The sequence below is a fragment of the Saimiri boliviensis genome, chromosome X (assembly GCF_048565385.1).
Source record: "Saimiri boliviensis isolate mSaiBol1 chromosome X, mSaiBol1.pri, whole genome shotgun sequence".
Lineage (NCBI taxonomy): Eukaryota > Metazoa > Chordata > Mammalia > Primates > Cebidae > Saimiri > Saimiri boliviensis.
In genome coordinates this window covers 83,386,444-83,408,869 of record NC_133470.1, presented here as the reverse complement: position 1 = coordinate 83,408,869, position 22,426 = coordinate 83,386,444, and the positions used below count along the sequence as shown (strand labels likewise).

The window sequence follows — 22,426 nt, the reverse complement described above, 5'->3', positions numbered from 1 at the left end:
CTTACCTACTTTTCAAAAACAAAATATTTTTGGAAGGCATTGAGGTGGGGGAGAGTGGTGAAGAATAGAGTTCCCATCTACTTTTCTCTGTAGGAACAGAGACATTATCTCACAAAGCCAATGAGCAGAAAAGGTCAGCATCATGGTTAGGTAACGTGTCTTCATCTTCCCAAGCCAAATAGCATAGAAGGCACTGGAGAACTAGTTTGGAGTTCCCGCTTCATTGCCATGTAGAGGTTCACTGAGGTTTAGTTTTCTCATTCACAATATGATGATACCAATTTGTTCCTCATTATATATAAAGACGTATCTATAGCTATGTGTTTGATTGACAGTACATTATCTATGGAGATAAACCGGTAATAGTGATTGCCTCTGAGAAGAGAGAGTTACTTTCCATTGCATAATTGTTATGTTTATGGTGGAATTTGTGAGAGTGGATGAAGCTCTGCTTCACTGGGAAACACTCCAGTGGAAGAAAGGACAGAAAAGGGCCCGAAGAATAATTACTTGGTTCTATACGACAGATGTGCTTTTACAGGATTGTAGTGTAGGATGACATTGGGTAAGTACATCGGCCTAGAAGCCTAGGTGGAGGAGTTCTTAGGATTTTGTATGTGGACTATGAAGTTTTGGAAAAGTTTCAGCTGGAGAGAAGACATTCTGATCAAAGGTGGCTTTCGGGAAAGGTTGGTGCGACAGGCAGGGTATTAGAATGAGGCCAGTGACTCCACTCTGAAACAGACACAAAGTAAGTTCCCTTCAAGAGGCAGGAAGCTTGTTGGGATGGTGAGACCAGAAAGGCACAGACGCTGAACCCTCGTGATGGCGATAGGTCTCACGTTCGCTAGCATCCGAGAGGGAATTGGGTCGCTCCAGAGGCCATTGTGAAGGCTGCTGCGAGTTCTAGGGTCAGGGTGGGGTCAGGCTAGGTCCCCATTCATAGGGCTTTAGCACAGCTCACTCACAAGACCCCTTTTCCCAAGAGGACGTAAGGGTTTTTCCTGCCGCTCCAGCTTGTCTTCTGCGGCCCTTCCATGCTTGTCACTTACCCGAGCGCAGCCAATCAGCACCTACAGGTTGGTCTACTTTCGGCCAAAGGAGAACGGGAACCTGGTGGGGGACCTTTCCTGCGCACCAATGAATGTGTACGGAGAGGCGGGCCTGCAGGTGCGAACGAGCCAATCACGAAATCCTGGTGGCCGGCGGCTCGGAAGGCAGTCGAGCACTCGCATCCCCAAGATGGCGGCCGCAAAGGACGGTTGCGGCAAAGGAGAAATGGCCACAGGGAATGGGCGTCGGCTCCACCTGGGGATTCCCGAGGCCGTGTTTGTGGTAAGAATCACGCTGTTTCCTGGCATCTTGGGTCGAGACTGCCGACTGCCCCTTTGTTCCCGTCTCCCACCTAGGCCTCTGCTGTTGGAAGGAGCTGAGCTGAAGGTTCAGGGACGGGGTGCTCTCACTCCTCGCACCTGGAAAGATTGAGCTCTGCTGCAGCCCGCCCGGAAGACACGTAGCTCGGGAAGGTCCTAGAAGAGAACGGGGTGCGGGACCTGGGCGAGGGCGAGGGGCGGCGGGGCGGGGCGGGGCGGCCTGAGGGTCCTGCCGGCTACCGCCGGTTTTCGTTCCCCTGCTGCTTCAAAAACGGGAGATGGTGAGGAGCTCTCGAGTCCGCGTAGATGTTGTAGAGACAGTACAATGAATAGGCAGAACAGCTAGTGCCAAGATGTGAAAACAGGGAGTATCACCTTGTCTGTTGAAGGAATGCGGTGCTCGGTTGCCTCGGCGGAAGTGGAAGAAGTAGGATGATGGGGTGAGAGTGTAAACCCCTTCTGTGGCTTTCTAAGGAATTTAGATTTTTACTATACAGGCCGCTCGCTGTTCTCAGTGCCTTTTTAAAAATTTTATTTTATTTAGAAATAGTATTTGAAGACTATTCGAGTAATCAGAGAAAATGTCTTACTGGCCCTCCAGGCCAGCTCATCTTTCTGTCCCTATTTAGTTGTACTGAGCTGCTATAAAATCTTTATGAAAGTTTCTCAACCTTTTGATTTATACCTTCCCTACCTCTGCCTTTTTACTAATCATGTCTTATATCCTTCAAAACACTAATTTATTTACACCACACTTCATGTTGTCTATTTGTATTTGCTGATTGAATTTCGCAATTGTTTATAATTTTCTGTTTTCATGAGCTGTGCCATTTATTTCTTTACATTAATCTATTATCTAATAAGGAATAAAATTCGTTGAGTGCCATGCACTTTCTTAATTATTTTACTAAACTCTAGGTGGTAGCTACTGTTAGGTCTGTTTTTAGATGTTAAAACCGTGGTAGAAGGCCCTTGAGTAACTTGCCCCAGGCCACACAGGATGTAAATGAGGTATCCAGCATTTGAACTTGGGCAATCTGTGGAGGTCCAGACCACCAGCTTACCCCTCATGCTCTGCTGCTGTGAGGAGGTGAGTAGTTCTCATCCACTGTGTCATTTCTCCTGGCCCTAGAATAGTGCCTGACACATAGTATCACCTCCTAACTATGTGTCTAATTAAATTTCCGTACTGCCTTAAACGTACATTCATAGTACTCAGCTAGAGAAATCTATATCCAGAGGATACACTTTATCTGAGGTCTGTATAACATCTTAAAATGCTTCTTCCCTAGAATGTCATGGTTATTTTTTTGTAGACCTTAAAATTTCTATTGACATAATGTAATAAGCAACCCAATTTTATATAAATTTCTATTGACAGTATAATAAGCAACCCAATTTTATATGATTGTTTTTGTTCCCAAACTGTTAATAATTGAAGTGACATGGTATTGTTGAAAGACCATTGGCTTCTAAATTGACCAGGGTTTGAATCCTGGCTCTGGTTCCCAGTTTCTGCTTAACCTTAAGCATATTATTTTACCACATTGAGCCTGAGTTTTTTTAGCTGAAATAGGGATGACAATACTTAAGAGAGTTGTTATGGTAAACAGAGAACATGCTTGAGTATTGCAGTGTAGTAGATGTCGAATAAGTATGAATTCTCATGATGATAGGAGGCAATATACCACAGTTGTTAAAAGTCAGACCCGGTTCTTTCCCCAACCCCACTGACTCAGTAATTTCTTTTCTTTCTCTGCTTGAATTGTTCTTTCACCCTTGTCCATTTCATGACCTCTTCATCTTTCCACTTGTAGTTCATATATCACCTCCCTGTTGTTTTTTTCTGACCTCTACTCCAAAACGAAATCCCTGGCACTTTGTGTCCCAATGGCACGTTATGCTATAGATAGAAGAGAACTCTTAGAAGCATCTCATATATGCTTAGAGTATCTCATACTCTTAGAAGCATCTCATATATGCTCACTCATTTAATCCCGGGTGATGAAAAGGTACTTGTAGAGATGATGAGGAAACTGAGGCAAAGAGAGGTTAACTGACTTGCCTAAGGTCACCTCATCTAGTAAGTGGTGAAGCTAGGATTCAAACCAGGCAACCAATCTCTTAACCACTGCTGTAGTTAATTCATGCTAAACTCCAGCACCTAATAACATGTATCATGTGCTAAAACTTAGGCTTCTTTCTCTTCCCTGCAGTGACCCTTCTAGGAAGGTGACATCTCTCTTTTACATGCAGAACTCAGCCATTAACTCTCAGCCTTACATTTGCAATTTCATTTACTGTCTCTAGTTTGTTGGCTTCATAGCACTCCCTTGCTGTGTTTCTCTTCCTTTTTCTTCATTGTTTCAGCTAAGATATTCTCTGGTAGCTAATAAATATGGATAAGAATAATGATGTGGGCTGGGCACAGTGGCTCATGCCTGTAATCCCAGCATTTTGGAGGCTGAGGTGGGTGGATCACAAGGTCAGGAGTTGGAGACCAGCCTGGTCAACATGGTGAAACCCTGTCTCTACTAAAAATACAAAAAAATAGCTGGGCATGGTGGTGTGAGCCTGTAATTCCAGCTACTCGGGAGGCTGAGGCAGGAGATTCGCATGAACCCTGGAAACGGAGGTTGCAGTGAGCCGAAATTGTACCATTGCTGAGCAACAGTGTAAGACTCCATCTCAAAAAAAAAAGAATAATGAAGTAAAGATCTTAGAAGCCGTAATTAAAGTTACTTATGATAAAGAACTAAACTTCCATAAAGTACTACACGGCTCTTGTAGTGTCTACGTTTCCATATATTTTCATCTTGTTTCTGATCCTTATCTAATTAACCAGCCTTTGTTCAAGGACCAGCATGTGGTATAAAAAAAATTTAACATCAGTTTTACTGCTTCCTTTACAAAAGATTATTCTGATTGCCTTTTAGGTGACTTTGTTTCACTTATTTGATACTGAAGGAAGCATTTGTGGATTGCCTTGGGAACCTAATGACCATATTTAGTATGATTTCTATGGCAAAACTTGTTGAATTAAAAATAAGTAATAAAATTGATAATCTCGGCATACAACCTATAAAATCATTTTGTGAGCATGAATGGGCAATGTGTTTGTTAGTATTTTCATATTTGTTACTAGGGATACCTGGGAAAATGCATAAAGTGGTAGGCAAGGTCATTCTTTTTCTATTTATAAATAAAAAATGAAGAGGAAGGTGAAAGAATAAATTAGCTATATATGTACTGTCTGAAATTGTCTCTAACTTTTTATAACTACAGATTAAGCATCCTAAAACTGAAAGTCTGAAATCCAGAATACTCTAAAATCTAAAACTTTTTGAACACTGATATAATGCTCAAAGGAAATGCTCTTTGGAGCTTTTTGGAGTTTGGATTTTGGATTGGGGATGCTCAACTGGTGTAATGTAAATATTCCAAAATCCAAAAAAAATCTAAAATCCAAAGCAGTTCTGGTCTCAAGCATTTTGGATAAGGATGCTTAACCTGTACTTTTAGTTAAAAACAAACCTTTGGAGAAAAACAAAGCTTTTTTTTTTTTTTATGTTTTAAAAACAAAGCATTCAAAAAATCTGCTTAGTGGCATGAATTGTAAAGTATTATTTTTGATATTTAAGGAAGATGTAGATTCCTTCATGAAACAGCCTGGGAATGAGACTGCAGATACAGTACTAAAGAAGCTGGATGAACAGTACCAGAAGTATAAGTTTATGGAACTCAACCTTGCTCAAAAAAAAAGAAGGTAAGTGTAAAAATTTCTAAGTTTTGAAAATCTTATATGGCTTGAACTTTTTAAAAATTGAGATATAATTTACATATAATAAAATATTCAGATGTCAAGTGTTCAGTCCTCCAAGATGGCTGTACCATATTAAATTCCCACCAGCAATGTACAAGAGTTCCCCTTGTTCCACATCCTTGCTAACACTTGATATTGCGTCTAAACATGGTTTTGAAAACATAATAGAATGGTTATTAAAGACTGTATTCCAAAGCTTTCAAATCATAACATCTTATATGTCTAGTTCATCCTTCTAATTTTGCCAGTGAGATAAGAGACTTCCAGAGTCTAAGACTTAATTAATTATGAAATCCCAAGATTTCATAATTAATAGGCATAGGAAAAAAGGTATCCTTACTCTAAACCCTTTATTTCCCTACATTATTTTTTAAAGCTTATAAAGTCAATTCACTGTAATAAATACTTACAGATCTCTGTTTTGTGCATGTGCCAACATTCTTCTGTCAGATAAATATTTATGGAATCCTAGCTAGATACCACATACTGTTTTGAGTGAAATAATGTCCAGTATCTGGTTTCAACAGGGACATAGGACTGGGTGTGCTGGCGCAAACCTGTAATTCCAACACTTTGGGAGGCCAAGGTGGGAGGATCACTTGAGTCCAGGAGTTCAGGACTAGCCTGGACCACATAGGAAAAACCCGTCTCTACAAATAATTAAAAAATAATTAGGCCAGGCGCAGTGGCTCACGCCTGTAGGTGGGTGGATTGGGAGGCTGAGGTGGGTGGATTGCCTGAGCTCAGGAGTTTGAAACCACCCTGGGCAATGTGGTGAAACCCTGTCTCCACTAAAATACAAAAAAAAACTAGCTGGGCATGGTGGTGTGTGCTTGTACTGCCAGCGACTTGGGAGGCTGAGGCGAGAGAGTTGCTTGAGCTTGGGAGGCAGAGGTTGTAGTGAGACGAGATTACGCCACTGCATTCCAGCTTGGGTGACAGGGTGAGACTCCATCTCAAAAAAAAAGTTAGCTGGGTGTGGTGGCATGCACCTGTGGAGGCTGTGGCGGGAGGATCGCTTGAGCTCCGGACGTTGAGGCTGCAGTGAGATGTGATGAGGCTACAAGCCTAGGCAACAGTGTGAGACCCAGTCTCAAACTAACAAAATCACATAAAAAAACAAGTACACAGTTTGGGGGAAATTATAGGTATATAAATAAAATTAGCACACTAAGTAGAGCAGTGGAGGTGCTTTGGTACAAAGTAATGAGGTATAGGGCAATGGTAACACATTACTTTATACCAAAGCACCTCATTAATCTGGAGGGGCCAAGGAGGTTCAGAGGAAGTTTCTAAGAGGAACAAATGGCTATGTAGAATTTCAAAGATTGGTTATGAGTTTGGAGGCAGACTAAAGTGAGGAAGTGTAGTCTGGGCATAAGGCACCACTTATGCAAAGGTACAGAAGTTTGTTTGAAACTGAGATCTTTTATCTTTCTTTAATTGGAAGTTTTGTGATTATCACTTTTTCTTTTTTTGTCATCTGTTAGTTTTTTTCTCTTTCTTTCTGAGATTCCTGTTTACAGATGTTGTCGCTTCTAATTCTGTCTTACATTTCTTTATATTATTGCCTTTTTTCTGTCTTTGTCATTTATCTTTTGGCAATTAGATGGATATCCATGAGTTCTTTATTTCAGCCGTTACGTTGTTTATACCTAGTAGTTTTGGTTGGTTTTTCTTCATATTACCAATATCTTTTCTTTTTTTCTTTGTGGTATCTTTAAGTATTTAATGTATAATTTTTTATCTTTTGGTGTTTGTTAATTTTGTTTCATATGATAGAGGTCGTTGAATTTATTTATCATAATTATCAAATTATAATTTCTTTTCCCTGTCAGCTTAGTTTCCCTCAGGGATATCAGCTACTTTGGCCAGTAATATGTGTGGAGGTGGGGGTACTTTAAGTCATTCCTAGTGGGTAGGGGTGGGAGGAATGCTGCTAGTATCCCAGTCTAAGGACATAGCCGTCAGACAAATACTTCTCCCCAGCCAGGTAATGCCACCTCTGGGGGATTCTTTCAATTTCTGCTGTCTTCATTTATCATCTGAGGAGGGAAAGGGAGTGGGGAGAGGTGGGCTGCTGGGGACTAATACTTGTAATTCTCAGCTTCCCAGTTTGGCCTTCCCTCTGCCACTGACCAATTCTGCCATTTTTCTGCCCTGTAGCAGTGATAAGGCAGGTAATGTGACTCCCTGGGGCAGTTCAGAGGGAGAAAAGGAGCACAGCTAGAACATTTTCTTTTAGCTTTGTTCCTCTTTTGAAGACTTGATTCACTTTCCTTCTAAGCTGCTGTCTCCCCTCTCACAGCCCTAGCCCCTCCTAGGACCTGGAGATTTCCATTGCTGTTGCAATAACAATGACCTGGAGCTGACAGAAGTGCCCTTTGTCAGAAGAGTAGATAAAAAAGTTGTGTTTGTTATATTTGTAATGGAATATTACACAGCAGTGAAAATGAATGAACAAATCTTAGGATCTTGATTGAGTTTAAAAAGCAAACCCCAGAAAAATGCATACAGCATGAGACCATTTGAATTAAGCTCAGAAATCACCAATGCTAAAGAATATTTTGTTTAGAGATACACACAAATACAGTGAAACTAATTGAAAAAGAAAAAAACAGGACTGTAAACACACAGTTTAGGCAAGCTACGTTCTCTTTTGTTTTTATTTATTTTTCAAGATGGTGTCTCGCTCTGACGCCCAAGCTGGAGTGCAGTGCCACTGTCTTGGCTCACTGCCACCTCCACCTCCTGGGTTCAAGGGATCCTCCTTCCTCAGCTTCCCAAGTAGCTGGGATTGCAAGCACATGCCACCACGCCCAGCTAATTTCTTTTTTATTTTTTTTAGTAGAGACTGGGTTTCACCACGTTGGCCAGGCTGGTTTTGAACTCCTGGCCTCAGGTCATCTGCCCACCTCGACCTCCCAAAGTGCTGGGATTATAGGTGTGAGCTATCGTGCCCAGCCATGCTACTTTCTCTTGAGGTGAAGCAGGGTGGGGAGGAGTGTATTGCTTGGGCAGGTACAATGTCATTGGTGGTCTGGTTCCTAAGTTGGCTGATTGACTCATTTATATGCTTTATAACATACTACATATAGTATTTATGTATATAAAATGCATCTTAAAAGTCATTTACATGACCAAAAAATCTTGATCTGAACATACTTCTTAAGTTGTATGTGTATCACATATTTTATAAATGTATACCATCTTTCTGGTGTTTACCTATGTGAACATATCACACAAAAGTAAGGAAACTTGAGCAATCTGTAGCATCCAGATTGAATTTTAGTGAAAAAATAAATGCCAGGTATTTCTAGATTATTTGCTGGACTGTATTATCAAATGATGACACGATTTTTTTTTTTTTTTTTTGAAGCAGCAGGCTCATTGAACACATTTCTTGCCAGGTTAGTAGCACAGGGTATAGTAAATTTGCCCTGCTAACCTTCTACACACATGGAGTGACTTCTTTAAGTTCGTTTTCAGTGTTGTATTTAAATTTTGTTTGCATTCTGGTCTCTAATAATATTTAGTTAAATGTACCCTGAAAGAACCAGAGCTTTGTGTTTATATCCTTAGTCTGTTTTGCAGAAATTACATTGTGATTTGACAGAGAACCTAGAACTGCATCTAATCACCATAAAGAGCTAAACCCCAGTGACAAAAAAGACATCATTGTTTTCCCTCTTTAATTGACTGAATATTTTTAGCATAGTATATTTTTCTCTTATGCTCTTGTCAGTGAGGTTGATTGCATTCGGGAGTCACTTACTAGCATTTTGCTAGTACCTATCATAGAACTTATCCGTTAAGTCTGATCAGTCGTGTCATGTCCATCATTTTTAAAAATTTCTTTTGTTTAAATCAGTGATCCATTTATAATTTTAAGAACGATTGTTACCTAATTTGAAAAGAAGAGCATTTATCAACATAAAAATTAGGGGAGGAGTACCCAAAGCTTCAAAGAATCACTAAATTGTACTATATCATAATGTGGTATGTTTGGCATTCAGTTGGTGCTGTAAGTTTTTCACAGTGTGACAAATACACGCACTGAGAAGTTGTCATTGTGCTTTGCCTGGCATTTAGCTGACTGTGATGTATGTGTATGGACTGAATGCACACACCAGAAACAGCTATGTGCATGTCTGGATAGGGGATTAGTAGCTTCTGTTTTAGAAGATAACTTTTGAATGCATGTTATTTTAAAAATTAGTATTAAAATTTATCTATTTAAAATGTCATTGTAATTAAATGCAGAACCTTTGAATCTCCTCTGTGGAATATAGTCTGGTCTAGAAATGTTAAATAACATTGGGTGTTTGACATAATAGAACAGAGCTTTGTCTTTATGGAATAGGCATTCCATAAACATTCGCTAGGATATCTTAAATATTTTTATTAAGTATTTATACTTTAAATGTTTTATGAATATTTTACTAAATATACTTTCTTTAGGTAAATAGTTCATTAAATATTTTATTTTTATAAATACTTATATCTTAAATATTTTATCTCATATCTAAAAATATCTTCAATATTTTACTGTTTTACTTTTTTATTTTTTTCTCATGTGTGCTGTTGCAGAATATCTTAAATATTTTATATCGTAAATAGTCCTCAAGAACACATTAGTAGAAAATGCAAAGTTAGTAAGACCATGTCCTGTTGTTTATTTTTGCCTGCAAAATACTAAGTTAGTCTTTTTCTTGTTCACAGGCTAAAAGGTCAGATTCCTGAAATTAAACAGACTTTGGAAATTCTAAAATATATGCAGAAGAAAAAAGTAAGTGTATTTTTGTTTATAAATATGAGCGAACTAGGATATATTAGTAGCAGCTCGTCGTCTTTGACTCTTTGGTCACTGATATTTGATCTGTGCTGTGGAATCCAGTCTGCCTTCTTAAGTATATACACTAATGTTATGATGTGCTTCCGTAGCAAATGTGGCTTTGTGGTCTTCCCCCGAAAGTCATGTTTCACTCTAGGGCCCACACGTGGATGACTTTGCTTATCTTTAGTGCTTGTGAAACTTAAATGCAATTTGAAATTGTTTGGGAATACAAAGAAAATTTCTTATTTTGTGCTAGCAGCATCTAAGGGTTTTTTCTTTGTTGTTGTCATTCTCCCTGAGAATAAGGAGTTAGTTCAAGATTTATAGAGCTGGAAAGAATCTTAGAGATCATCTGTTTCAGGTACTCATTTCATAGTTGAGGATATGGTTTCAGAGAGATTATACTTGACCCATGTTTATGTAGTTAATTACTGTCAGAACTAAATTTGAGAGTCTTCTAAGTCTTAATCCAGTATTCATTAAATAAAAGCAGGTTGTAAATATTAAATCTCATAATCATATTGTATTGAAAAGATTGTGTGTGTGTACTTACGATTTTGCTTGACTGGTAGAATAACTATTTCTAGTACATTTTACTATGTGGTGAACTTTGTTAAGACTTCAGCAATTGATTGGGCATAAAGCACGAATGAAATAATAGCTAATTCTTATAATAACACTTTCTCTGTATGTCAGGCGCTGGGGTGTGTTTGCGTGTGTATGTGTGTACTCAGTGCTTACCACTGCCTTCATAGGGGTAGGGACTCTCATGATCCTCATTTTGCAGATGAAGAACCCAAGATACAGAAGTTGAGTGAGGTACCAGATTTGTAAAGCTAGTGAGTAACTGAGCCAGAGTCAATACCCAGCTATCTGGCTCTAGCATTCATTTATTTTACCACTACACTTAACCTGCATGATGGTACTGTTTTAAATGTCCTAGGTTCAACTGTGCGATCTCTCCTTTATAACTTTGATATCAAACTGGTCTGTTTATGGCACTGTCATTTTTTTTTTCGAAGGAGTCCACCAACTCACTGGAGACCAGATTCTTACTGGCAGATAACCTGTATTGCAAAGCTTCGGTTCCTCCTACCGATAAAGTGTGTCTGTGGTTGGGGGTAAGTAAATGTTATAGCCACAGCTGATCTATTTGTAAACCAGTGTGTTTTCTCCAGCAAACACAATGGTTTTGCTAGTATTTTAATAGTATTGCTTGAGATGTATAAAGTGTTCATCTCCTTTTGATTGCAGAAGGGACAAAGGGCAGGGTTCAAGTGGTTCGTATTAGAAACTGACTGAAATCAGGAGTGTGATCAAGATCGCAGCAAAACATACTGATCAACAACATAAAACTGATCAAACAAACCTTGCTTCTCTTCCAGTTAATGCTTTATCTCTCTTAAATATAATGGAGGAAGAGCAATAGAAGGTACTGTTGAACTTTAGATAAATGCTTCTTCCCATAAGAGTTTAATAATTCTAGAAAGATCCCTCTAAATTTAAGGGGAAAAAGAGTATTGCAGAAAGCTTTAGGTTAGAGTTTATTTTTTAAAACCATATATTTCAGTTTTAGATGATTTCATTGAGCTTGTCTGTGATTTATCTATCTTGGCTCTTCTCAGTCCTCTGACTATCCTGCTAGCTGTCCGTGAATATTGTTACCTCAGTCGAGTTCCATACAAAGTAGCAAGCCGAGTGCACTTCTCCCAGCTGTTCTATTGGGAGGATTCCCTGTAGCTGCTGTCCTGTAGGGTTACTCCTGAGAGGCACTCTAGTGCTATGAAAGATGGATAAATTAGCCCAAGGAAGTTTGCTTCTCTGCCCATTAGTTCATCCTCCTGATTTTTGTTGGTTGTAATATTTTCAGAGTTTGTACAACATTGACATTTCACTCTACAATCATAATTCCTACACTTAGTCTTAGTTCTGTATTTAAAAGGAAGGATTCAGTATCACTAAGGCTTTTTAAAAAATAACTTGGAAGCGTAGCAACTATACCTGAGTGTCTAAGGGTTGAATGATTTTCCGTATTCAGGTTTTTTTTTTTGTAGAAATTGCATGATCTTTTGATTCACAAATTCAAGTGTTACTTGATTTCAGGAAAGATAATTTCTGTTGTGTACTTGAATGTGAATTTTGCCCCACTTTTATTATCTTTTGGGAATAATAAATATGCATATGTTGGATCTCCTTTGTCTCTTTTCAGTACCTATCATGTTCTCTGTTTCCAGTTATTTGACATGTTTCATTTTGTGTGATTTCCCCCGGCCACTTCCCCATGACTTCGTGTTTTCCCTTGTAGTTATTTTGTTTTGTTGCTTTTACTCTGTCTTTCATAACTGTTCTTCTGTTTCTTTTTCTCTTCATTTTCTTTGCTGAGCTCTTCTAGCTCTTTTCATCTTTTCCTTCTTTTATTCCTCTTGAATGCTTAAATCCCCATTTCACCACTCATAGACTAGCACTTCCCACAGTCTTCCCCATCTCAGTAAATGGTAGAATCTTTTGCCTCGTTGCTCAGAACAAAAGTCTTTAAGTCTGGACTCTTTTCTATTTTATGTCTCTCAACGGGTCCTTCAGCAAACCCCGTTGGTTCTTTCATCTGAATGGATCGAGAAGCCAACTATCTCTCACTGTTACTGTGGTCCAGGCCACCTTTGTCTCTTGCCAGGACTGTGGGAATAATGTCTGTATTAGTTTTCTGGGGCTACCATAATAAAAGTATCACAAACTGGGTGGCTTTAACAACTGAAATTGATTGTCTCACAGTTCTGGAGGCCAGAAATCTGATCAGCTCCAGAATCAGGGTCAATTCCTTCTGAGGGCTGTGAGGGACAATCTGTTCCAGCCTATTCTCTTAGCTTCTGATGTTTGCGGACAGTCTTTGGCATCTTGATATGTAGAAGCATCACTGTGATCTCTGCCCTTCATCTTCATATGTATGCAGGCATGTGTCCAAATTTCTTCTTTCAAAAGACCCTATTTCCAAATAAGGTTACATTCTGAGCTCCTAGGGGTTAGGAGTCTAACTTATTTTTTTGTTGGGGAGACAGAATTCAATCCATAATACCTTACTTCCACATAAGGTCACATTCACTAGCATAAGGGACCAAAACTTCAGTATCTTTTTTGCATGACACTTTTTAACCTGTAATAACTTCCTAATTCACTTTCTTGCTTCTGCCCTTGCTGGAATTCCTAAAGCCTTTCCAGCACAGTGATCAGAGCAAGCCTTTAAAATCTCAGTCAGGTCATGCCATTATTCTGCCCAAAAGCTTTGAGTCGTTTCTTATCACATTCTGAGGAAAAGTCCAAGTTCTTGAGTGGCTGACAAGTTCCTACACATCCTGGTACTCTGGTACTTCTTTCTCTCTCTCTCTCTCTCTCTCTCTCTTTTTTTTTTCGAGACAGAGTCTCACTCTGTCACCCAGGCTGGAGTGCAGTGGCGTAGTCTTGGCTCGCTGCAACCTTTGTCTACTGGGCTCAAGCAATTCCTGTGCCTCAGCTTCCTGAATAGCTGGGATTACAGGCATGTGCCACCATGCCTGGCTAAATTTTTTGTATTTTTTGGTAGAGACAGGGTTTTGCCATGTTGGCCATGTTGGTCTTGAACTCCTGGCCTCAGGTGATCTGCCTATCTTGGCCTCCCAAAGTGCTGGGATTACAGGTATGAACCACCACACCCAGCCTCTCTGTTCTTCTCTTACTTAATGCCCTACTTCCTTGCTTGGCCACACTTGGACTTCTTGCCGGACTTAGAGCATGCTGGGAATGGCCCTACCTCAGAACCTTTATTCTAGCTCTTTCCTCTGCTTAAGCTGCCAGAGTAATGTTTTTAAAACATGTCAGATCATTCCACTTCCTGCTCGTGACTCCAGTGGTTTTCATCACCAAGGGTGGAATACAGAGGTGTCCTTTTCACAAGACAGCCCCACTTCCTCTCAGCACTCATCTCTAACTGTTCCTGGAATCTGCCAGCGTGGCCCCACATTTCTACTTCTGTGCTCTTCACACCCAATCCTTTGAGTTCTCTGTTTCAATTGTTAGCTCCCCCAGGGACCTGCTATGACTTGTCTGTCAGCATTCCTTGGTGTCACCCTGTTTATCCTGTACTGTTTTCCTTCATAGCACTTACCAATAAGTTATGTTATTGATTGATGTATTTACTAGTTGCCTGACACATAATATGTGCTCAGTAAAAATTTTTCTTGAGTGAATGACATTTTTTTTGGTATTTTGTCAGTTTATACATGCTAATGGTTAGCAAAGCAAATAAAACAAAGTTTTACAATAGAAAGCTACATGCTACTGCTTCATCCCCAGATGCACCCACTTTTAATCATGTCTGTACCTCCATATGTAGGTAAATATTGGGGATTTTGTTAATTGGTTTTACAGAAATGGGATATATATTGTTCATTACCTGACTTTTCACTTAATAGCACAGATGTCTTTACTTGTGAGTAGACACAGAATTTGCCTCCTTGATGTTATTGGCTTACTGTTTTGTGGTAGGGCTATGTGGTAATATTCCCAAGTCAAAGGGTGTTTGTTTAGATTGTTTTCAAGTCTCTTGTAGAGTGAGCAAGCGGTGCTGTAGTAAATATTTTTGCACTATAGACTTGTACACAAAGGCATATTTTTGTATGCTGCTTTGAAATGGATTTGTTATGTCTAAGAGTATGCAGATTTAACATGTTGATGGATACTATCAAATTGCCCTCCAGAAAAGACTACCAATTTTCATTTTCTCCAACAATACATGGAAATACCCTTTTATTCACAGTCTCAACCACATTTTTAGATTTTTGCTAGTTTTATAGGTGAAAATGGTATTATAGGTTTTTGTTTGATAAAATGCTCATTCGTATTTCCTCTTCTGTTTGCCTTCCTGATTACGTTGTTGGTCCATTTTTCTGTTGAATTATTTCTGTTTTTTTTTTTGATAGACATTTAGGCCTTTATATATTATATGTTTGGGATGCAGAGTCTTCTCTTCATATTGCAGATACTTTTTCTCATCTGTTGCTTGTCTTTTGTGGTACCTCTTATAAGTTTTAAATTTTAATGTAATCAACTATATCAGATGTTGGTGATTTTATTTATCTTAACAATGTACCCGTTTCACCAAATTTGCAAACATTTTCTTTTTCCTAATATTTATATACTTAAATTTTTTTGAAAACTTTTTTGTTAAGAATAAAATGGAAAGATAAGCAACTCAGCAGGATAATTCGTGAGTGACTTCCAAAAGGAGGGCCTCCCGATGGCCAGAAAACATATGAAAAGTTGTCCCACTTCATTAGTAAATAGGGAAATGCAAATTAAAAGCACAATGTGTTCTCACTGTGCACCCACCAGAATGGTAGGGTGATACTAAGTGATGGTAGGATATGGAACAGTGAGAACACTGATTTACTGTTAGTGAAGATGTAAATTGACCCAGCCACTGGGGAAACTGGCACTATCTGTTAAAGCAGAACATATGCATTGCCTATGCCATAGCAGTTCCATGCCTGTTTCTATCTCTTTCTGCCTCTTGCTATATATAATAGATATATATAAATATTAACTAAAAGAGAGGTATAAGAATGTTCATATCAACTCTGTAGTAACCCAAACTGGAAACAACTCAAATGTTAATCACAGTTGAATGGATGCCTAAATCATCATGTGTTCAAACCGTGGAATACTATACAGTACAGAGGAGGAATGAACGGCTGCTACACACTAGCACTGCAAGGGTGATTTTCACAAACAAGGTTGCAGGAAAAAAATGCATAGCAAATCACCACAAATTTAGAGGCTTAAAACAATATCCATTATCTCCTAGCTGTATAGGTCAGAAATCCAGATGAGCTTGGCTGCGTCCTCTGTCCAGGGTCCCATAAAGCCAGAATTAAATTGTCAACAGGGCTGTACTGCTTATTAGCAGCTCTAGGGTGGAGGGGGGGAATTAGATTTCAGCCTCGTTCACGTCGTTGGCAAAATCCAGTTCTGTGTGGTTGAGGTCCCTATTTCCTTGCTGCCTATTGTCCAGGAGTCAGTCTCAGCTTCTAGAGGCCACCTGGAAGCCTTGGCTTGTGGTCCTTTATATTTTCAAAGCAGTAATATGACTAATCTTTCTTACATTTCAGATCTTTCAAACTTCTCATTCTGATGCGAGCCAGAACAAGTTCTCCGCTCTTAGGGGCTCGTGTAATTAGATTAGGTTTACCCAGGCAGTCTGTATATTAAGGTCAGCTCTGGCAGATGACATAAATATCTCATCAAAGTCACAGATTACAGAGATTAGAATGGACAGCTATTATGGGAGCCATAATTCTTGCCTACTGTAGAAGTCAGTCACAAAAGAGCACATATACTGTGTCACTCTGTTTATATAAAGTTGTAATACAGGCGAAACTATGCTCCAAGTCAGGATAATGGTTACCGTTGGGGTCAGGGTGCTGGTAGTAACTGGAACGGTTCACAAGGAAGCTTTGGGGTGTTGGTGATAACCTGTCCTCGATCTGGATACTGGTTCCACAGGTGTGTTAAGTTTGTGAAAATACATCAAGCTATATATGATATGAATTCTTTATGTGTATAATGTATATAAACAAAAAAATCAAAACTGCCGAAAGCAAAGTACAAGTGAACGAATCTGTTATTAGGGTTCAACCAAAGAAATAGAACCTGCATAAACTTGTGTACAAAGGTGCAAGTGCAAGTTAGTATGTGTGTACCTCATGATTTCATACTGTTACTTCCGATTCAAATTCAGGACAACAGAGTTTTCACTTTAGTTGTTCCTCTGTTTTTTTTTTTTTTTTTTTTTTTTTTTTTTTTTTTTTTGAGATGGAGGCTTGCTGTGTTGCCCAGGCTGGAGTGCAGTGGTGCAATCTCGGGTCACTGCAACTTCTGCCTCCTGGGTTCAAGCGATTCTCCTCCCTCAGTCTCCTGAGTACCTGGGATGATGGGCACATGCCACCACATCTGGCTAATTTTTGTATTTTTGGCAGAGATGGGGTTTCACTATGTTGGCCAGGCTGGCCTTGAACTCCTGACCTCAAGTGGTCCACCCGTCTTGGCCTCTCAAAGTGCTAGGATTACAGGCGTGAGCCACTGTGTGCCTGGCCCCTCTGTTTCTTCTGTATCAAGAATCCTGGTTTTCAGAAATACCAAGGGTGTTAGAATTGAACTAGACAACATTACTATTCATAAACAAAACTTTCTTAGAATAACACTACCCAACACTGTTACCACTGACATTTTTGCATGTGTTCTTCCTGTCCTTAACCATTCTTTATAAGGTTGTTCTCATATTGTTGGAGCACAGAGCCATTATATACTGTTTGCTTGCTCTCTCTCGTGTCTTTCATTTATCCTTGTTCTTTGTGTAAATACTGAATGCAAATCATAGTCTTTATGTTGATGTCCCCCCAGTCATTTTGATTGTCTGTTACTCCTTCGTTTGATACTCTAGTAGATTGTGTTAAGATTTATGGGAATGATAGTCCCTTAGTTGTCTGATATTGCTGACAACTTGTCTATGGCCTTTGTACTTGAAATTCAGTTTTGCTGGATATAATACCGTAAGCTCACATTTTATTTCCTTGAGCATTTTATACATTGCTCCATTTTCTTTTGTTGTAAAGCGTCACTGTCAAAAAGTGTGATGGCAAACTGATTTTATTCCTTTATGAGTAATGTGTTCTTTTTGCCTGGATGCTCAAAGGACTTTTGGGTCAGTTTCCCCGGTATACAATGTACCCTTTCATTTCATTTTGTGTGTCATTTCACTTACCACCTGTGTGTGTGCGTGTGTGTATGTATGTATGGACATGGGTGTGTGACATTTCAGGAACATTTTGTTGAAGGATTTACAGTTTTTTGTGGTCCCCTGCTTTGGTTATTTTCTTTGTGGATTCTTGTTATATTTTTTTATGTTCAGTCTTTGCTTATGTTGAATATTTTTGTCCTATCTGAATTTTAATAGAATTTTCTGATTATAGATTGAATTATTTAGTCAGTAAGTATTTATTTCATGTTGTCTGGTTTAATCTTTACAAGAATACTTTGAGTAATTTTAAAATTCCATTTGCAAGATGCGGAAAGTGGTTTAGGAAATGCTCAGTGGTAAGTCAGGTGATAGGGGGAGTTCAAAGCTATAAAAGATATGCTTTCCCTCTTCCAAGGTATATGCATCCCTGAATATTGGCAGTTACACTGTATCTTCAGGATGACAGACACGTCACCTTGCCTTAATCCCTAACATCTGTCAGAAGTAGTAGGAAGGGAAAAGTAAAAGCTAGCTGTCTTTCTTACCTGAAAAATTTTAAATTAACATATCTCAAACTCAGAATTTATTTAAATTGATGCAAACTTAACACTAGTGTCACGAGGGAGGTAGTAGAAAGATAGGATTTTGTATCTAAACATACTGGTTTCTCATCCTGACTGGCTATGCCACCTGATGCAACTTCAGCCCTCATTTCTCTAATGTAAAGAAGATAACTTTGGCCTCACCAGGGTTGAGAATTTAATGATACAATGTATGTAAATATATTCTTTAACCAAGGGGTCAGCAAACTTTCTGTAAAAGGTCAAATAGTAAATATTTTTGGTTTTGAAAATCACATGGTCTGTCTCAACTACTCAGTTCTGCCATTGTGGTATGAAAGCCTGAGCAGAGAATAGATCCAGTAAAACTTAACTTACAACAGAAGGAAGCAGGCGGGGTTTGACCTGAGGGCTGTAGTTTGCCCACACTTACTCTAACCTGTAAAGCACTGTGTAAATATTGAGTAATTGTCATGACTTTCTCTCTTCAGGCTAATGTAATGCTTGAATATGATATTGATGAAGCTCAGGCATTGTTGGAAAAGAATTTATCGACTGCCACAAAGAATCTTGATTCCCTTGAGGAAGACCTTGACTTTCTTCGAGATCAATTTACTACCACAGAAGTCAGTATCCTTTCTTAAAAAGCAAGGGAAAAAAGGTGAAAGATTTAAAAAAAAAATTCTTTCATGGGGGGAGGGAGAGCATTAGGAAAATAGCTAATGCATGCTGGGCTTAATACCTAGGTGATGAGTTGATAGGTGCAGCAAACCACCACTTGTAAATACACCTCTTGTAAATATCTTTCCTATAGTTACAAGAGGTGCTCGTTTTTACCCTTTTACCCTAAATATCTCAGTTCAAGCATCAGAGCATTCCTGAACATTTTCTAATCCTCAGGGTGTTTTCTTGTGTGCTTGTTTAACACATTCTACTTAGTTTTCCCTTCAAATGTAGGAGCTGCACTTTCTCTTCTTTGCCGGTATGTAGCATGTGACAGGTGTTTATGGTTGGCTAAGGGAAGGCAGGCCTTTGGGGCCTAGTGCAGGGATCATCATCTGGCCGGTAGTGTGGAAACTTCATTCAGCTGTGAGATGATGAGGACCTAGGAGGGGTGGTGCTTGTGGAAAGTAAAAGATATTAAATGTGAGAGAAAAAACAGGATTCAGTGACTTAGATAGATACAGGAGCCAAAAGAGAGGAAATCCTTTAAGATGAGTCTTATAAGCTTAGTTAAATGCTATTTGTTATTGCTAGTATTACAAAAGGTAGGAAGGTATGTAGACATGTGAGGGAGCTAGGGTGGACAGTCTCTATTACAGTGACTATTCTACTGGAGTCTAAGCTCCATGAGGGAAAGGACTTCACCTATCTTATTCAGAGCTTTGTGTAGTGCCTCGTCAGAAACACAGTAGATGCTTAATAAACTTGTTAAGCCAAAGGGAGGGTAAGAAATAAAATTATTGATAATTGTACTAATATGAATATTACGTGGCAGGACATGAGTTGAGTGATCTTTGAAATTTCTTGGATGAGGGACTGTCTTTAAAACTATTGAGAGTGTCTAGTACATATTTATTAAATATATCATAGTTGACTAGTTGACAGTTGACTAATACCATAGCAAATAATTGGTTAACAATTGATTTGAGTCCTTAGTTTTGATAGAGTTTAACTACAGTATTTTCCTAGCAGTTGACATTATAGCAGGATATCTTACAATACTATTTGTTACCAGTATTTGTTTATGTGTGATTTATGTGCGTTTGATTCATTGTAAAGTGAATACTTAGTCATTGCATGCATCGTCTTTAGAATTGCATTTCCATTTTCTTTGACAATTCTTGCAGATATGGCCAGGGTTTATAATTGGGATGTAAAAAGAAGAAACAAGGATGATTCTGCCAAGAACAAAGCATAATACTGGCAATTAAAAATGTGGTTTAGTTTTCCAAACATGTTATCTTAAATACCCCTTTATCTTTACAGGTTGACATAACTTTGAATGTTTTAACAGCAAGAATTTTAAGAAAAGATAAACACCATTTTATTTATTTATAAAAACAAATTTAGTTTCAAATATTCTTGACATTGTGCTTTTATTTTCACATTTCTCAGCAAAGCTAATGCTATTTTAATCATTATTTTTGTCTGTCATAAGAAAATTCTTAGATGAAATGGCCGAAAACTGTGAGACATGCTGTGGAAGCTGAATGCCAGACGCTAGGACAGTTTACTTTTTCCCTTTCTTATTAGCCGATGTTACTCTCACTTGATGTGGTTAAACCATTTTAGAAGTAGAGAAGACAGACAGTTTGAATATTTGTAAACTTGTTTTTATTTGGTATATGTAGGACTTAGTGATCCTGTGTTGCTATTGTCTTCTATAAATGGGGTTTCATCACTTACTGCTTAACGAATAACTATATACTATGATATGTTGGACATTTCAGGAAATGGTAATTTGCCTTGCTACACAGTAAGAGGGCTATTAAGACAACATTTTTTTTTTTTAACCTCAGATAAGTGCATAGTGTCTTCGCAGTCCCAACAGAAGGGAGAGCTTGGCCAATGGGAAGTAAAGTTACTCATTCTAAACACTTGGCTAAGGTGATTTTGTAGTTCTTAACAGTTCTCCAGAGCATCTTGAACAGGAGTACTAAGATAAATGTAAATCTGCAATGGCTAAAAAGAGTTGTGAGCTTTTTTACTCGTGATAAAACCTTATAGGAATAGTTAAAAAAAAAAAAAAAAAAAAAAAAAAATCCCTGTTGAAAGCTACTAGTACATTGGCCAGTGCTGGGTGGTACAGATTCTTATGAAAACATAAGTGTATTAGTTCATTGCCATGTAGTAAAAAGTATACTTATACAGTGTTTTGTACTTGTATTTCGTGGTATTAAAACAATGATGCTAAAACTGTGGCAGAGCACTTTTTTCGTGTTACTCTTTTGTCTTACTATGTTCGGGCTGCTATAACAGAATACCACAGACTGGGGGGCTTATAAACAGCAGAAATTTATCTCTCCCAGTCTGAAGGCTGGGAAGTCCAAGATCAAGGTGCTGGCAGATTTGGTGTCTGGTAAAGGCTCTGTCCTGGTTCATAAATGGCACCTTTCCACTATGCCCTCACATGGCAGAAGGGGCAAGGAGCTCCCTTGGGCCTCTTTAACAGGGCACTAATCTCATCATAAGGGCTGTGCTCTTATGACCTGCTTACCTCCCAAAGGCCCCACCTCCTAATACCATCACCTTGGGGGTTAGGATTTCAACATAGTAATTTTGGGGTGACACAGAGATTCAGACAATAGCACCTTTTTAAAGTTAACATGGACCTTTTCACATGTTTGTAAAGTTTACTTGTACATATACTAGCATGTTCCAAGAACAACTTCTATTTCTAGAAACAACATAAAATCCCTTTGGAAGGATCACAGATCCTCAAACAATTGAGAAATTCATTGAAAAGGTAACAAAAGTTCCATGATTGAATTTTTCTTTCATCATTTAAAATTCTCATATTTTAGAATTTGAGATTTGTAGACATTTTGAGATATTGTATGTGCTCTTTTTCCCCAAACTTTATTATGGTAAGTATATTGATATGAAATGTTCCTGTTAATATTAGAACAGGAATGATTTGCTCTGAAGATCTTCATTTTGTCTTTGAAAATCTATATTGAATTTTTAGATAATTACAAGGTCTATGAAGAAACAAAATTCTTTAGAGATATGAATTACAGTCCAAAAATTAAGGTAATTATTTAACAAATATTTAAAAATGCCCATTATGTGTCAGGAACTGTATTAGGCTCTGTTAATTAAACGAAAGATATTTAAATCTTACCTCTGCCAGAGAATTTCTGTTACAGTGATTTACATTTTCAGAATAACATAACCATCCTGATTTGACATGTTTTCAAGCTTAATATTAATATAGCATACTAGGACAGGATATGTGCAAAAGACTGACTGCAGAACTTGATGCTGAGAAATGTATTGGAAATGCAACTTAAATTGAACTGTTTTTCATTATAAAATGGATGTTCATTTAAGAAAATTTAGAAA

General features: G+C 38.4%; 1 protein-coding gene across 1 annotated transcript; it reads left to right on the top strand.

Moving 5' to 3' along the window:
• Window positions 1–1,196: 1,196 nt before the first annotated feature.
• On the top strand, window positions 1,197–21,282 carry VBP1 (VHL binding protein 1). Its single transcript, XM_039464127.2, has 6 exons — window positions 1,197–1,335; window positions 5,015–5,139; window positions 9,919–9,985; window positions 11,056–11,154; window positions 18,850–18,988; window positions 20,209–21,282. Exons 1-6 carry the CDS (start codon window positions 1,243–1,245, stop codon window positions 20,277–20,279), a joined length of 594 nt encoding a protein of 197 aa, XP_039320061.1. The 5' UTR covers window positions 1,197–1,242; the 3' UTR covers window positions 20,280–21,282.
• Window positions 21,283–22,426: the final 1,144 nt, after the last annotated feature.

Excerpts from the sequence above, each read along its gene's own strand:
- VBP1 (XM_039464127.2), top strand. The coding sequence starts at position 1,243 with ATGGCGGCCGCAAAGGACGGTTGCGGCAAAGGAGAAATGGCCACAGGG. Across the intron at positions 1,336-5,014 it reads TTCCCGAGGCCGTGTTTGTG|GAAGATGTAGATTCCTTCAT; the intron begins GTAAGAATCACG and ends TTGATATTTAAG. Across the intron at positions 9,986-11,055 it reads AATATATGCAGAAGAAAAAA|GAGTCCACCAACTCACTGGA; the intron begins GTAAGTGTATTT and ends TTTTTTTCGAAG.